Source organism: Podarcis vaucheri, assembly GCF_965113315.1.
Source record: "Podarcis vaucheri genome assembly, chromosome: 2".
NCBI lineage: Eukaryota > Metazoa > Chordata > Lepidosauria > Squamata > Lacertidae > Podarcis > Podarcis vaucheri.
The window spans coordinates 26,126,112-26,141,180 of NC_138760.1; the positions used below are offsets into that span (position 1 = coordinate 26,126,112).

Genomic DNA, 15,069 nt, shown 5'->3' on the forward strand with positions numbered 1-15,069 from the left:
ACCACATGTTTATTCCCAAACCTCTGCAGAATCATAAAGTACACACAGTCCCTGTCTAAAGTTCTTTTAACATACGTAATTTTGCCGGTTCCTTTCCGAGGTTTTGGGTGAATTCATTCTACAAATACCCTTCAGCTTTGGAACAACAAACAGTTACTCTAACCTAATCTCTATCCTGCTGTCAGGAGAAACCCAAATAGTTCCATTCAAATGGTGATGCTAACAAGAATAGTTTTAAGAGGCCAACCACTTGAATACAGCAGGTTGCTAACTTTTTCTCCTGGCAGGGCTCTGAGGCCTTCAACAGAGGCAATTTCTCAGGACACACTTTTCCCATCACCGAATCTCCCTATTTAAAGTCTCAGGATGAATGAACAGAAGCCAAGCAAATCCTATTGCTCTGTTTGCTCCAGGATCTCAGTGTTCACAAGACAAGTTTAGTTACTGTAGGCCCTGCCCCTCTCCTCCAGTGTACAGCCCCATGCATTCCTTCTCCTTCTATAACACTGAGATGGGGAGGTATATATTAATCTGTTGTCTACTTCAGATTTGCAGATCTGCTAATGAGCCGGGTAGCAGAGGGCAATGCGTATATTTTATTTGTATTTATTTAGAGCATTGTGCACCGCTCTTCAGCCACAGAGGCTCCCAAAGTGGCTTACATTAAAACGAGAGATTTTGGCAATTGATCTGGGACTGCCTGCTTGCCACAGGGCATTTTAAAAAAAAAGGTCTAATCTGTAGCCAGCAGAGCTCAGAGCCCATAAATCGGTGGCAGAGCCCATGACTTGCGTGGAATAAAGTCCTGGGTTCAATCCCTACCACCTGCGATTTCAGGTTGCAGCAAGCCAGATTGGGCACTACCAATGACCAGAGTTGGGTTTTTTTAAGCCACTTCTTATATCATTAACTGAGCAGGACCAGCTCATATTGTCTGGGTGCAATCAGGGGGAGGGGTGTGTGGCAAGAGCAGGAATGAAAAGCAGGTTACTGTCTGCAGTCCTGTCTTGTTTGACAGCCCGCTGGGTTTTGCACAAATGCCTAGGGATGTGGAGAAGATGGAGCCACCATTGCTCCAATTCAAGGAAGCTTACCTGGCCGTGCCATTATTATTGCTGCGCACCTCACACATACAATTCCCACCCCCCACAACCATTGGTCTTGTGGTGTCCTGACCATAGCTGTCAACGTTTCCCATTTTTTTAAGGGAAATTCCCTTAATTTGAATAGGATTCCTTGCAAGAAAAGGGAAAAGTTGACAGCTATGGTCCCGACTCCTTTCCCCAGCCCCTGGCTTCATTCCCCCCCCCCCCCCGGCAGCTGCATTCACTTCCAGCCCAGCCCAGCAACAATGTCTGGCGTTGAAGATGCCATTGTCCCTTTGGAGACGTACAAAGTAGACCACTGCATCCAGCTTCTCCCTCAAGGTAGCAGAGAGGAAATCCTATTTTCCTGCCGTCCCTTTTGCATCTAGCTAAAACACAGACAGGCCAGCTGCTTTAGAGAGGTGTATTTGACTGCTGTACACAGAGCGTTCCACCTCGCCTCCGCTTCTTCCAAAGGTCACCGTGACAGCAGGCCATTCAGCCGTGTGAAGCGGGAGAGGGTGAGGCGGATTCCTTGCGTCCTTTCTCCCCATCCACAAAATGCACACACTCCACCCCGGTTCCCAACATCTGTTCACAGGCCAAGCGGCAGATGGCAATGGATAGCTGCTCTTGGAACCTGTTTTAGCCAACACCAAAAGAAGGGGAACTAGTTAACTAAAAAAAAGAAAAGAAAAGAAATAAAAGCACAGTGAAAACCCTTCTGGGTAGCCTACGAGATCGTTCCTCCCTCTAGTGCAGCGGCGTAAGAGAGTGATGGTGAGCATCAGGAGCTGGGAGAGGGAATCAAACCGGATTCTGCCAGGCTCTCCAGTTCTTCTTTCTCTTGCTTGATCTCGCAGAGTTTGAACTCGCCGCCGGGCTGAGACTCCGCCGACTCGCCTCCTCTCGGGTTCTCTTTCGAATGGCACTTCTGGTGTTTCACCAGCACCCCCCTCTGCCTGAACCTCCGCCCGCACTCCATGCAGCGGTAGGGCTTCTCCCCCGTATGGATCCTCTGGTGCGTGATCAGGTCCGAGAGCCTGGTGAAGCGCCTCTCGCACTCGTCGCACGGGTAGGGCTTCTCTCCCGTGTGGATCTTTTGGTGCCTGGTGAGGTCGGAAGGGTAGGCGAACCTCCGGCCACACACTTTGCAGGAGAAGGGCTTCTCCCCCGAGTGCGTCCGCTGGTGGGAGACGAGGTTCGAGTGCTGGATGAACCGCTTCCCGCACACGCTGCAGGCGTGGGGCTTCTCCCCCGTGTGGATCCTCCGGTGGGTGGTGAGGGAGGAAGAGGAGACGAAGCGTTTCCCGCAGTCGGCGCAGGCGTAGGGCTTTTGCCCCATGTGGTTCCGTTCGTGGATCTTCAGGGCCGACTGGTGGCTGAAGCATTTCTGGCAGTAGGAGCAGCGGTAGGGCTGCTCTCCCGAATGGCTCCTCTGGTGACTGACAAGGTACGCTCGCTGGCTGAAGGTGTCCCCGCACTCGGAGCAGATGTGGGGCTTCTCTCCCGAGTGGATTTTCTGGTGTCTCGTAAGGTGTGAGAGCTGGCTGAAGCTCTTCCCGCACTCGACGCACAGGTAGGGCTTTTCTCCTGTGTGGACGTTCAGGTGCTTGGCCAGGTCCGAGGGGCGGGTGAAGCTCTTGCCACATTCGATGCAGAGGTGGGATTTCTCTTTCCTTTGGGCTCCCTCTGGGGCTGCGGGCGCTGCCGCCTCTTCCTCTACGTCTTCCCTCCTGGATCCCTGGTGTTCAAATTGCTCCTCGGTTCTGCTGGCTGTGTTAGTGGTGCCTGGAGGGTGAGGAGGCAAATGACAATGTTGGGCCGTGGGCCATTGCAAAGGTGGGAGGAAGATGGGGCCAAAAAAACCTAGGGCTGGATCTACACCGACCTTTTCAACGTTATTAGAACGATATTAGATACAGTGGTGCCTCGGGTTAAGAACTTAATTTGTCCTGGAGGTCTGTTCTTAACCTGAAACTGTTCTTAACCTGAGGTACCACTTTAGCTAATGGGGCCTCCCGCTGCTGCCATGCAATTTCAGTTCTCATCCTGAAGCAAAGTTCTTAACCCGAGGTACTATTTCTGGGTTAGTGGAGTCTGTAACCTGAAGCGTCTGTAACATGAAGCGTCTGTAACCCGAGGTACCACTGTATAGGGCTAGCCCAATGATTAGGGAAGGAGAAGTAGCAGCCTCTGAGGCATCTGTAACCTGAAGCATCTGTAACCTGAGGTACCACTGTATATCGTTCTAAAACGTCACAGGGCATACTTGTAAATTAAAAACATTCCTTTCCTTGTTTTCTCTGTAAAAATGCTGCTTCCCTACTGCTGGTTCCTGGTTGCTCTTCAGCACCCATTTTAATAGCACATTATGAATGTTAAAAGTAGAATGTAATGTGTCCTTCTAAGTTATGAAAACCATTCCTTAACTCTTCCGCCGAGACCACATAACACCGGTCCTGAAAGACCTACATTGGATCCCAATACATTTCCAAACACAATTCAAAGTGTTGGTGCTGACCTTTAAAGCCCTAAATGGCCTCGGCCCAGTATACCTGAAGGAGTGTCTCAACCCCCATCGTTCTGCCCGGACACTGAGGTCCAGCTCCGAGGGCCTTCTGGCGGTTCCCTCCCTGCGAGAAGTGAGGTTATAGGGAACCAGGCAGAGGGCCTTCTCGGTAGTGGCGCCCGCCCTGTGGAACGCCTTCCCACCAGATGTTAAGGAAATAAACAACTATCTGACGTTTAGAAGACATCTGAAGGCAGCCCTGTTTAGGGAAGTTTTTAATATTTGATGAATTATTGTCTTTTAATACAGTGGTACCTTGGGTTAAGAACTTAATTCATACTTGAGGTCTATTCTTAACCTGAAACTGTTCTTAACCTGAAGCACCACTTTAGGTAATGGGGCCTCCTGCTGCCGCTACGGCGCCGCTGTGCAGTTTCTGTTCTTATCCTGAAGCAAAGTTCTTAACCCGAGGTAATATTTCTGGGTTAGCGGAGTCTGTAACCTGAAGATTATGTAACCTGAAGCGTATGTAACCCGAGGTACCACTGTATTTTGCTGGAAGCCACCCAGAGTGGCTGGGGAAATCCATCCAGATGGGTAGGGTATAAATAATAAATTATTATTATTATTATTATTATTATTATTATTATTATTATTATTATTCCTTAACATTAAAAACCATGAGTGAAGATCCACCCTAGGAGTGGGATACATTTAACCAGCCCCACTTGCCCCTGTGCCATGGTGTCAACTAATCTCCTTCCCCCATGCACCCCCTCTTCAAATTGGCTTAGGGAGGGTCCAGAGAATCTGCAGAACAGCATATTGAGGGAGGGAGGGAGGAAAGGGGGTATCGTTCCGTCTGGAGGGCTGAAATGATTGTGCAGACAGAACAAATGGAAGAGAGGAAAATGGAATTCCACTCTAGGCGAAGAAGCACATTTTCAGTGGGCACCAAGAGCATGTAAGACTCAACACCAATTGTACCAGAGGGAGTCTTACCCACTAGGCTGGTGCCGCCGTTATCTTGCTTCCTGACCTCCCTGTCAAGTTGCCTCTGCCTGGCATCCAGTGGAGCTCTCTGTGCTTCAGAAAAATCCACAGCCATCTCTCGGAACGGCTCGTGCCCCTGAAACAGCATTGAAAGTCCTGCTCACAAAGTGGCTGGCAGCCCAGCAGTAGAGGGTGTTCTTTGCACATAGGAAAACCTCGATTCCTAGCATACCCATTCAATGGACAGCAGAGTTCAAAACAACCTGTGTGTGAGATCATGAAAAAGGGGGTAGGAAACGTCCTGCCAGTCCAGATGGACAGGACTGGGTTAAATGCAGTAGGGCAGCGGTGAATTTTGAAGTGCAGGAACTCATCGTGACAGCAGCCACAAGCCCAGCCACATGACACCCCAGCAGTGGCATTTGGTTTCATGCAGAAAGAGAAAAAGAGAGAGGGGGGGACAGAGAAAGAAACAGTGGTTCTCAAAGGGTGTGGGAAGAGAGGCTGCCAAGTGTGGTGGAAAGATTCAAGGACAATCTAAGAAACATTTAAACATTTCAGTGCAGTAAACAGTATAGTATCAAAATATTTTTTTTGCCGAATATGCACAGATATCTTTTCAAAAGCACCAAGCGATACCGTAAGCTCACACCTCTCGTTGAGTTTGTTTACCTACTTAAGGTACATATGTAACATGGTCATTTATAATTACATTTTGGGAATGATCCACATTCTTACATGGCTGCATTGTTTTATACTTCCTGGATGTCCCATGGTCATCTTACAAAGATCAACATCTTCGTGTGCCGCCTCCTCAAGAGGTCCGGAGGGTAGCAACACGAGAACGGGCCTTCTCTGCAGTGGCTCCCCGTCTGTGGAACGCTTTCCCCAGAGAAGTTCGCCTGGCTCCTTTATTATACAGTGGTACCTCAGGTTAAGTACTTAATTCATTCCGGAGGTCTGTTCTTAACCTGAAACTGTTCTTAACCTGAAACTGTTCTTAACCTGAAGCACCACTTTAGCTAATGGGGCCTCCTGCTGCTGTTGCGCTGCCGCTGCACAATTTCTGTTCTCATCCTGAAGCAAAGTTCTTAACCTGAAGCACTATTTCTGGGTTAGCGGAGTCTGTAACCTGAAGCGTATGTAACTTGAAGCGTACGTAACCTTAGGTACCACTGTACACCTTTAGGCGCCAGGCAAAAACATTCCTTTTTAACCAGGCCTTTGGTTGATCTGATTGACATCCTATACCCTTTTCAAATGTTACTGGGGGGGGGGGAGCTATTGAGTTGTTGTTTTTATATACAGTGGTACCTCAGGTTAAGAACTTAATTCGTTCTGGAGGTCTGTTCTTAACCTGAAACTGTTCTTAACCTGAAGCACCACTTTAGCTAATGGGGCCTCCCGCTGCTGCTGCTGCCGCCGCTACACTGCCGGAGCACAATTTCTGTTCTTATCTTAAAGCAAAGTTCTTAACCCAAGGTAATATTTCTGGGTTAGCGGAATCTGTAATCTGAAGCATCTGTAACCTGAAGTGTCTGTAACCCGAGGTACCACTGTATGTATTCTGTTATTTTATATCTCGATTTTATTCTGTGAACCGCCCCGAGACCCCCAGGTATAGGGTGGTATATAAATTCAATAAATAATAATAGTTGTGTTTTATGTTATATATTGACATAGAACACAACTATTATTATTTATTGAATAGTTGTGTTCTATGTTATATATTGGGACGCGGGTGGCACTGTGGGTTAAACCACAGAGCCTAGGGCTTGCCAATCAGAAGGTCAGCGGTTCGAATCCCTGCAACAGGGTGAGCTCCCATTGGTCAGTCCCTGCTCCTGCCAACCTAACAGTTCAAAAGCACATCAAAGTGCAAGTAGATGAATAGGTACCGCTCCAGCAGGAAGGTAAACGGCATTTCCGTGCGCTGCTCTGGTTCGCCAGAAGCGGCTTAGTCATGCTGGCCACATGACCCCGAAGCTGTACGCCGGCTCCCTCGGCCAATAAAGTGAGATGAGCGCCGCAACCCCAGAGTCGGCCACGACTGGACCTAATGGTCAGGGGTCCCTTTACCTTCCCTTTTATGTTATATATTGAGCGCTGCTAGGAGATCCTGTTTTCCAACCTGTAAAAAATCTGGTGGTGGCACGAGCAAGTTTTTATTCTAAAAGTGTGGCCAGAGGAAAAAAGTTTGAGAACCACTGGCCTGCCCTTTTTACCCTGTTTCTGGCTTTGCTGCTTCCCTCACCTGCTCTTCCTGCTCCTCGCCTTCCTGCTGCCTCAGAAGGAAGCCTTCCGCCAGGGCCACTGCTTGGGCGCAGGTCTCTGGGCTCCGATCCCGAACCTGACTTTGGATTTCCTGAGGCAGGATGGTCAGGAACTGCTCCAGGATCAGCAGCTCCACGATCTGCTCCTTCGTCCGGCTCTCCGGCTCCAGCCAGCAGTTGCAGAGCTCCCTCAGCCGGCCGCAAACCTCCCGAGGCCCCTCAGCCTCCTGGTAGCAGAACTGCCGGAAGCGCTGGCGATGGATCTCCGTGCCGGTGGAGTTCCCTTGCAGGAAAGCGGCCTTCACCTTCCCGTAGTCCATCTTGTCTCTGGAGGCCAGGCTGCTCAGCGCCTGGTGGGCTTCCGCGCTGAAGGCCGGCACCAGCCGGGTCAGAGCATCTCCCCTGGGCCACTGGCAGGCGCCAAAGACCCTCTCGAAAGCAACCAGGTCGTCCCAGGAGGTCAGCTCTGGCAACGGGGGGTTCCCCCATCTTGCGTGAGGGGACTGCATGGTCTTCAGGAAATCCTGCCACTGGGTGTGCAAGTGCTGAGGGATGCTGCCCTCCTGGCGTGGCATTGCCCAGCAAGGTAGCTCCTCGATGGCTCCCGGACGGATGGCAAAGCTCTCTCTTCCTGCTCCGTCCAAGCTCTCTGCTGGCCTTGGGCCTGCCGGGTCCTGTTTCTCCATTTTCCCTACTGGCCTCGTCGTCTTGTCAAACCTTTCCTGAACCCGGAGACCCACAGCTGCCGCATCCTGCAACTATTCAGCCATTTTACCTTTCTGGAGACAGATTTATCCCCACCCTCTCAGCTGCCCACCCCTTCGCCTACTCTTACACTTGGAATCCTCTCCTACTCTTATTTATTTTTTCCTGTTTTCTGCACCATATACCCTTGTGAAGGTATATACCCTCCTGACAGTGCTTGTGAGTTTGAACAGCAGGGTCGCGGACAAGGCCCGAGTTCTTGTTCAGATACTTGGAGCTTGTTCCTGAGAAAGAGAGAAAAAAATAATTAAAATTAATCTGGGGGTTCCCTCATTGCAAGAAGAGAGGTTACAGAGAACCGGGTAGAGGGCCCTTTTAGATAGTGGAACGCCCTCCCAGAAGATGTCAAACACTTAAATAGCTATGTGGTTTTTAAAAAGAAGGCAGCCCTGTTCAGGAAAGGGTTTTTTGTGTGATGTTGTATTGTGCTTTTACTGTTTTTTTGTTGGGAGCTGCCCAGAGTGGCTGGAACAACCCAGTAAACGGGTGGCTTATTATTCTTATTCTTATTATTAACAATTGTGGCTCACATCTGTCCTCCAGGTTGCTTAGGACAGTGTACCTAGGGCTGTTTGTTTCTGTCCCTGCCCTAAAAGAATCCTGCAATATGAAGTTAGCCTGAGAAATAACAACCAGTGGTTTCTCTTGACAGACTGGCTGGCAGAAGGGGAGGATATTTTGAGCATAGCAAAATCAAGGGCTTAAATCAGGCGCCGTCTAGGTGTTGTTGGACTGCAACTTCCATCATCCCTCGCCATGCCTAAAAGCCCTGCTCTGTCGCAGCCCAGTGACACAGAGCATTTTGCTTGCAGAAGACCCCCAGATTCAGTCGCCAGATAAAAGGATGATGGAGCAAGACCATGAGAACGACTTCCTTCTGCCTGAGGCCCTGGAGAGCTGCTGCCAGTCAGAGCAAGCAATACTGGGTTAGATGGACAAATAGGCAGCTTCCTGCATTCCCGCAGGTATTATTTAATAATTCTTTCACAGGTTAAGCAGATTTCTGGCACTTAAAACACATTTCATAGCTGAAGTTGTGGTGTGTTCCAGGTTCATATGAAGCCTAGCTTGGGCGTGATGCTTCATACACAACCTACGTCTAAAGCATTCCCCCTCCTCAGGAAAGGACCCTGGGAACTGTAGCTTGTAGACCCTCCAAGTGTCCCCATTTTTCAGGGACCGTCCCAGATTTACAGAAGCCGTCCCAGTTTCTGATTTGATCCTGGAATGTCCTACTTTTCCTTAGGACGTTCCTATTTTCATTGGAAAAAATGTTGGAAGGTATAGTAGGACATCCTTATTTTCATCAGAGAAATGTTGGAGGGTACGAGCTTTACCCCTCACAGAGCGACAATTCCCAGCATCTTTAACAAACTACAGTACCCAGGGTTTGGGGTGTTGTTGCTAATGTGCTTTAAATGGATGGTGTGTCTGCAGTCTGAGTCTTTGAAGGGGAAACTTGGGTAAAAAATTATATATAGTGGTACCTCAGGTTAAGTACAGTGGTACCTCGGGTTACATACGCTTCAGGTTACAGACTCCGCTAACCCAGAAATAGTGCTTCAGATTAAGAACTTTGCATCAGGATGAGAACAGAAATTGTGCTGCGGCGACGCAGCGGCAGCGGGAGGCCCCATTAGCTAAAGTGGTGCTTCAGGTTAAGAACAGTTTCAGGTTAAGATCCAATCTGTTGGATTTATTTTTATATACAAAAAATACATGTTATTCTCTGGGAGCAACACATGGCATCAAGTGTCTGCCAAATTCATGCGCAGATGGACATCTTTGCTACCCAGTTTATTACAACTACACACATGTGGTGAAATCATTCTTAATGTTTTCACTCAGCCTCCGAGAGTCACATTAGATATACCCAATTCCCTGGATGGTTGTGCTGGGACACAGTTTATCCCTCTCCCATCCAGGGATCAAGGGGTGCTGCCTGAATTATTTCTGTCGCAGGGCGGCTGTTTTTAGTTCTTATGAGACGCAGAGTAGCCCAGAGAGTAGGAATGGAGCAGAAGGGGGGAAAACAGAGGTGTTATTGTCTCAGGGACCAAAAGCAGGCTGGGCATGCAGATTCCTTAATCGGCTCAGGAGTTAAATACGTTTCTGCAGAGCTCGCCCTCCCCACCACCATCAGGCAGCGGGATCCACTGGGGCTCCCCCTCCCCAATTCAAAAACAAAACCCACTCTCCACCTCAAGCCCTGCCCTACAAGCGCGTGAGAATGGGGTGTGCACGGATCCTATTGCCCCTTCCTGGCCCACCCCAATTAAACTAGCAAAGTCTGCTGGGACTCTCTTCCTTCAGTGAGTGGCTGGAAATAGGGGAGTCCTAAACAGTGGCGTAGCGTGGGTTGTCAGCACCCGGGGCAAGGCAAGTAATTTGCGCCCCCTAACCCGTGGATTTTAGCAGGGGGCAGAGAGCTGCGAGTGCGAGCGCGCCCCCTCCCCCAGATTTTGCGCCCGGTGCGGCCACTGGCCCTAAAGAAAGGGGTGTTTCGTAAGCAAAGCGCGCGCGGGGGGGGGGTCGGATCTGGTGTAAGAAACCCCATTTGGGGGGAATCCTGCCTTTCCCGTTGGAGGGAGTTTCCCCTGAATGCAACCATTCAGCAGAAAGAAGGTCCCTTCCGTTCCCTCCCACTCGGCGAACAAGCGAGCAAAACACAAAACTCCGGATTGTCTCCTTTTGTGTCTCTCTTTTTTTAACGGAATTAAGTTAACCCCACCATGGCTCCCCTCCCCCCCGCCTCCCCTCCCCACTTTTTTATTATTAGTAGTAGCAGCAACAGCAGCATTGCATTTAAGGCATGGCATCCATGAAGCAGGGGGGGGGGGACTCGGTGCAGCCGGTTGGGGGCGGACGCCTCGACCCTGGACAAAGGGAGAGAGAGAGAGAGAGAGAGAGAGAAGCAGCTCCATGGAGCAGGCCCTACAGAAGCGCACCCCCCCCCCCCAATGCTTGCACAGACCACGGCCGTCGTTTCCCAACTCCACAAAGAGGCGAGACGAGTGTGTGTGTGTGTGTGTCCGCCCCCCCCCCCGCTCCTGCAAAGCTTTCCACGCAGATCTGCAGAGATCCGTGGAAAGGAATCAGCCCCCCTCCAGCTGCCTCCTTTGCCAGCCCTCCCCTCTCTCCCCCCCCCCCGGATTTTGCACTTCGGCTCCGCCTGATTCTCTCCCCCCCCACCCCATTTTCTCCCTCTCCTGCAGCCGCGTCGGCTCTTCCCCCTTTGCCCCAGATGCCCCTGAAACTCACCGCTCCCCACAGCTCTTTTCCTCCGCGCGGACCCCTGAGGATCTCGAGCCCTGCAGACACAATCCCACCCCCACCCCCCTTGCACACCCCTTAATAAAATTCAAATCCCGAGGTTTTTTAATCCAGGGCGGAGCAGGATGGCGCCTGGGCTATTGCATCTCTCCCCCCCCCCCGCCGCCGCCTCTCGGCTTCCTGGGCCTCTCCAGGGCTTAGCTCTCACTCAATAGGACTAAGCCGGCTTAAATCCAAGGGCTCCTGTTTAACTGGTTTGAGGATCGGCCTGCCAGTCAATTTAACTCTTGACGCGTCTCGGCCTTAGAGGGGTGTTTGCGTTATGAGGTGTTTGGAGCAGTTGAGTTTTGACTTTTCTCTCTTGGCAAAGGCGAAGTTCCCTGGCACTGCATAAAGCGAGATCGTGGGGCTTGCAAGGTTTAAAGTCGTTTGGTTCCAGTTGCGCCCTCCCCCCAAAAAACCAACACCCCACCAATGGTCTCTTTTCTGGCGCTACCTTAACGGAGAGAGGCGCCGTGTTCCCTTCCTGCACTGCACAGCGTTTCAATAAATCACGCACCGTGCCGTGCCTGATTCCACAACCATTCCAAAAGTAACAGAATCAGTTGCTCTTCCGAGGTTGTTGAGCAACGGATTTTCAACGCAGTCGCATCTTCTGACATCTGTGGCTGAGCGTGCTGCTCTCGAGACCTGCTTTAAATTTCTCCACGTGGAAATGGGGACACAGTAGCTGGAATCGAGTGTGTTTTCAGCCTCCCCAGGACATTCTGTAAGTGGTCTGAAAGTGGCCACCAAGGGAGGCTTGCAATCTTAAAAGGGGGTTTCAGTACTGTCACTTGTTTGTTGACTCAAAACCATAAATTTTAATCACACTGTAAGTCCTAACTAGCTTACCGACAGGCTGTGGTGCTGCTCCGGAAATAATGTTTTAGGGAGTGATCAGACTTTATAGAGAGGACAAGGATGGCAAAGTAATCTATGGTGTGTAGAGGATGGAAATCACACATTTTAGGGAAACATCAGCATTGGCTTTCTGTTACTTTAAGAGGGGAATTCAGGGTCTGAATTTTGACCTGAAAACGTTCAAAACTGCTTGGAATCCCCCCCCCCCCCTTGTATACCTTAGCTAATCTCTTTTCTTTTCTTATAATGCTACCCCTCAAGCTAGGATCAACTGAAAATGCCATCTTAATAATTCTGTGTTGATTTGCAAAATTATTATCACAGGAACAGTAAGCTGTTCCCACCGCCTCTGTTTGGCTGCTCCGCAACTGTAGGATTTCCTTTCCTGAGAGATTCACCAAAGTTTGAACCAGTATATTTTAAGGACGAATTGTAAGACCTTAACTGGATTATCTTAAATATGGAGCACTAAAAACCAGGGATATAGTTTATTAAATGTGTAATTTTACTTTTGCTGGCCTTGTTCTATCGATATTTTAGAACTAGGTCTCAAACACATGCAGATGGTTTCATTTATTATCAGTGACAATGTAATCTTAAACATGTCTGCTTAGAAGTATGTGAGACTGATTCCGAGTGATGCATTTTTACACACACATAACAAACACGTACCTGGGAGTTGGTCCCATTGAACTCAATGGTGCTTGCTTATGAGTGGACACACAGGATTGAGTTGTTAACATTTTGATAATTTATGACTTGGAGCCAAACAAAGACATGAAATGAATCTATTGAAACTGTTGAAAGAGGTGATGTGAGGCGATGTAACAGTTCTGTTTATGGTGTTGGGTCTGTGAGGGTTTCGTTCATTCAGGTTATCAAGCGATGAATATACATTAGTCAACTAGCCCTTACTTGAGTTGCTCACCTGAAACCAAGATGGAACAGGTCAGAAACATAAATCATTACACATAAAACTAAATAACTAGCCATCACCAAGTATGCCCATGTTCTAAGTAATGCACCCTTGCCCTATAAAACAAATATAAAATCATTCCCTTTCATGCATAAAGCTACCACCTAAAAACTCAAGTTTATAGGCCATATTCTCAAATGCCTGTTGTTTTACTATAGGTACAGATTGATGATGTATATGGATTTTGTCCCTGATACTGAACTGGTTGTTCATGTTTTACACCGTGTCATCTTTGGGACCAACCACCTCTGATTCTAACTTTCCTTGCATATTCTGTTTATGACATTCTGTAAATGTTGACATTTTGGGGTCAATATATTTTGCAAAATAAAAACAAGTAGATGTGGTAGTTACATGTGAAAACAAAACAAAAATTGTATGTGATATGTGTGCATATTTTATGAGGCAAAAGGAAATATTTTTGAAGCTAATTTCAGAAATGATTTGAGACATGCCACTGAGCCACAAATAAATTTTATTTAAAATTATTTTATTTATTCTATTTGTAGGGAATGGTTCAGTTATTGCGATAACTCTGAACCCTTCTGATGATCTTCTTGTGCATGTGACACAGAGCCAGTGTAACTATTCTCGTCTGCTAAATGATTATAACTGTGTCTGACACATCTGCAGTGTCATCTAAAGTCAGGAAGACTCATCCCATGATGATGTCTATGTTAAATCTTATTGTGGTAACTTACAATCATATATAAAGCAACATAGGTTGTTCTAGTGTAAGAACCACACAGCCATTAAAACTCTGAGTCGTCATGTCTGCATTCACTCTCAGCAACCACATAATGTTGGAACTATATTTGTCAGAGATAAGATTTTGCCACTGCAATACCATTTACATATACTGTTGTTACCAGTAGCCAACATGTGGTGTAGCCAGCAAGACTATCCTGCATGCTTGTAAACTCATGTCACCACTGCAGTTTGTACACCTAGATCCTATGCACTGATTTCCTGAAGTCTAGTAAGTTTTTGAACAGTTTTCCTAGGAGCATGGGAAGACAGCTTCCCATCTTGTTCTGAAAGACAGCCTGTTTGCAAGAGCCTTGTGTTCAAGCCCTGGACTGCCAACCATTAACCTGGGGTGGTTAAATTTGGGGGGGGGGGCAAGGGTTGCACTGACACATGAATCATGATTAACCCTCCAGGGGCTGCATATCAAAGTGGGCATGGCCAAAGTGTAAAAATGGGTACAGCAATAACAGCAGTTCTCAAGGCTGCTTTTCAGAGCACTTTCTGGTCAGTTGTTCCACGCTATTTTCAATCTTTTAAATTTTGAAAAGGTTTTGTTGTTGCTGTTAAAGGACAAATTTCCAGGGGGTCTTGCAGGCACAGAAAAATTTTTGGCACTACAGTCATACCTCTTGTTAGATTAGGTTCAGGTTACGTTCTTTCAGGATATGTACTGCGGCGACCTGGAAGTAACGGAATGAGTTACTTATGGGTTTTGCCGCTCGCGCATGCGCAGACACGCAACATGACATGCGCATGTGCAGAAGTGGCGAGTCGCAACCCGCGCATGCACAGACGCGGGTTGCGCTCTGCTCAGGTTGCGAATGGGGCTCTGGAATGGATCCCGTTTGCAACCAGAGGTACCACTGTACAATGGAGTGCTTATAGGAGTAGTCAGCAATCCCCTACCCCCAGCAGTGATCAAGGATGATGGAAGCTGTAATGCAACATCTGGAGGGCATCACGTTGGCTATCCTTGTTTTAGACATACACCCCACAGGTCTAGCCTAGCAATCTATGCCCATGGCCAGATTTTGGTTTTTCAAATTTCAGCAGTGCCGTGTGAAACCAAAATTCTGCTCCCCCTGCCTCTCACCTTTTCTGCATGTGCACATCATAGTTTCAATGTCCTGCGGTGCCCCTCTTGACTCGGTGCCCAGCGTGGGGGAAAACAGTTGTGCTGCCCTAAATCTGTCTCCGCCATGGGACATGCCTTAGAACTGTCTCAGATACATATTGTGAGTGAACCATTTTCCTCAGCATAATTCTGGAGGATTGCAGTCAGCCTGGAAGCACAGCCTGAGTGCTTGGCTAACAGGTAGCACCTTTGATTACACAAATTAGATGGCTGCAGTCATGGGTGTAGCCAGGATTTTTGTTTGGGGTGGGGGGGCAGAACCGAGCTATCTGTGATGTGATTGGTCGGTGAAGTATTTGTTGTAAACAAAAACTGATCCCTTTCCCTTATGGAGTACACAAGAGCCCATATAGAGTCCTTTATAGGTACTCCATCGGAAGGAGAAAATAACAGAGAATATTGAG

At 48.4% G+C, this 15,069-nt stretch overlaps 2 protein-coding genes across 4 annotated transcripts in view; one reads left to right on the forward strand and one right to left on the reverse strand.

Annotated features, from left to right (window-relative positions):
• IKZF4 (IKAROS family zinc finger 4) overlaps positions 1 to 13,268 on the forward strand; it is an 87,919-nt gene extending 74,651 nt beyond the window's left edge. Inside the window, exons 10-11 of one of the 2 annotated variants that reach the window (XR_014216735.1) lie at positions 8,281 to 8,593; positions 12,939 to 13,268. The gene's annotated coding sequence lies outside the window, so the exon portion shown is untranslated. The remainder of the gene's footprint in view (positions 1 to 8,280; positions 8,594 to 12,938) is intronic. The other variant, XM_082212538.1, reaches the window with a different exon arrangement.
• Positions 1,311 to 11,512, reverse strand: LOC309526435 (uncharacterized protein). Of its 2 annotated transcripts, none has more exons than XM_082212532.1 (4): positions 11,398 to 11,512; positions 6,845 to 7,852; positions 4,600 to 4,726; positions 1,311 to 2,876 (listed from the first exon to the last, which is right to left on the reverse strand). In XM_082212532.1, exons 2-4 carry the CDS (start codon positions 7,547 to 7,549, stop codon positions 1,873 to 1,875), a joined length of 1,836 nt encoding a protein of 611 aa, XP_082068658.1. In that variant the 5' UTR covers positions 7,550 to 7,852; positions 11,398 to 11,512; the 3' UTR covers positions 1,311 to 1,872. The 2 variants fall into 2 exon arrangements, with proteins under 2 accessions (XP_082068658.1, XP_082068657.1); XM_082212531.1 differs by lacking the exon at positions 11,398 to 11,512 and adding an exon at positions 10,890 to 11,043.
• Positions 13,269 to 15,069: the final 1,801 nt, after the last annotated feature.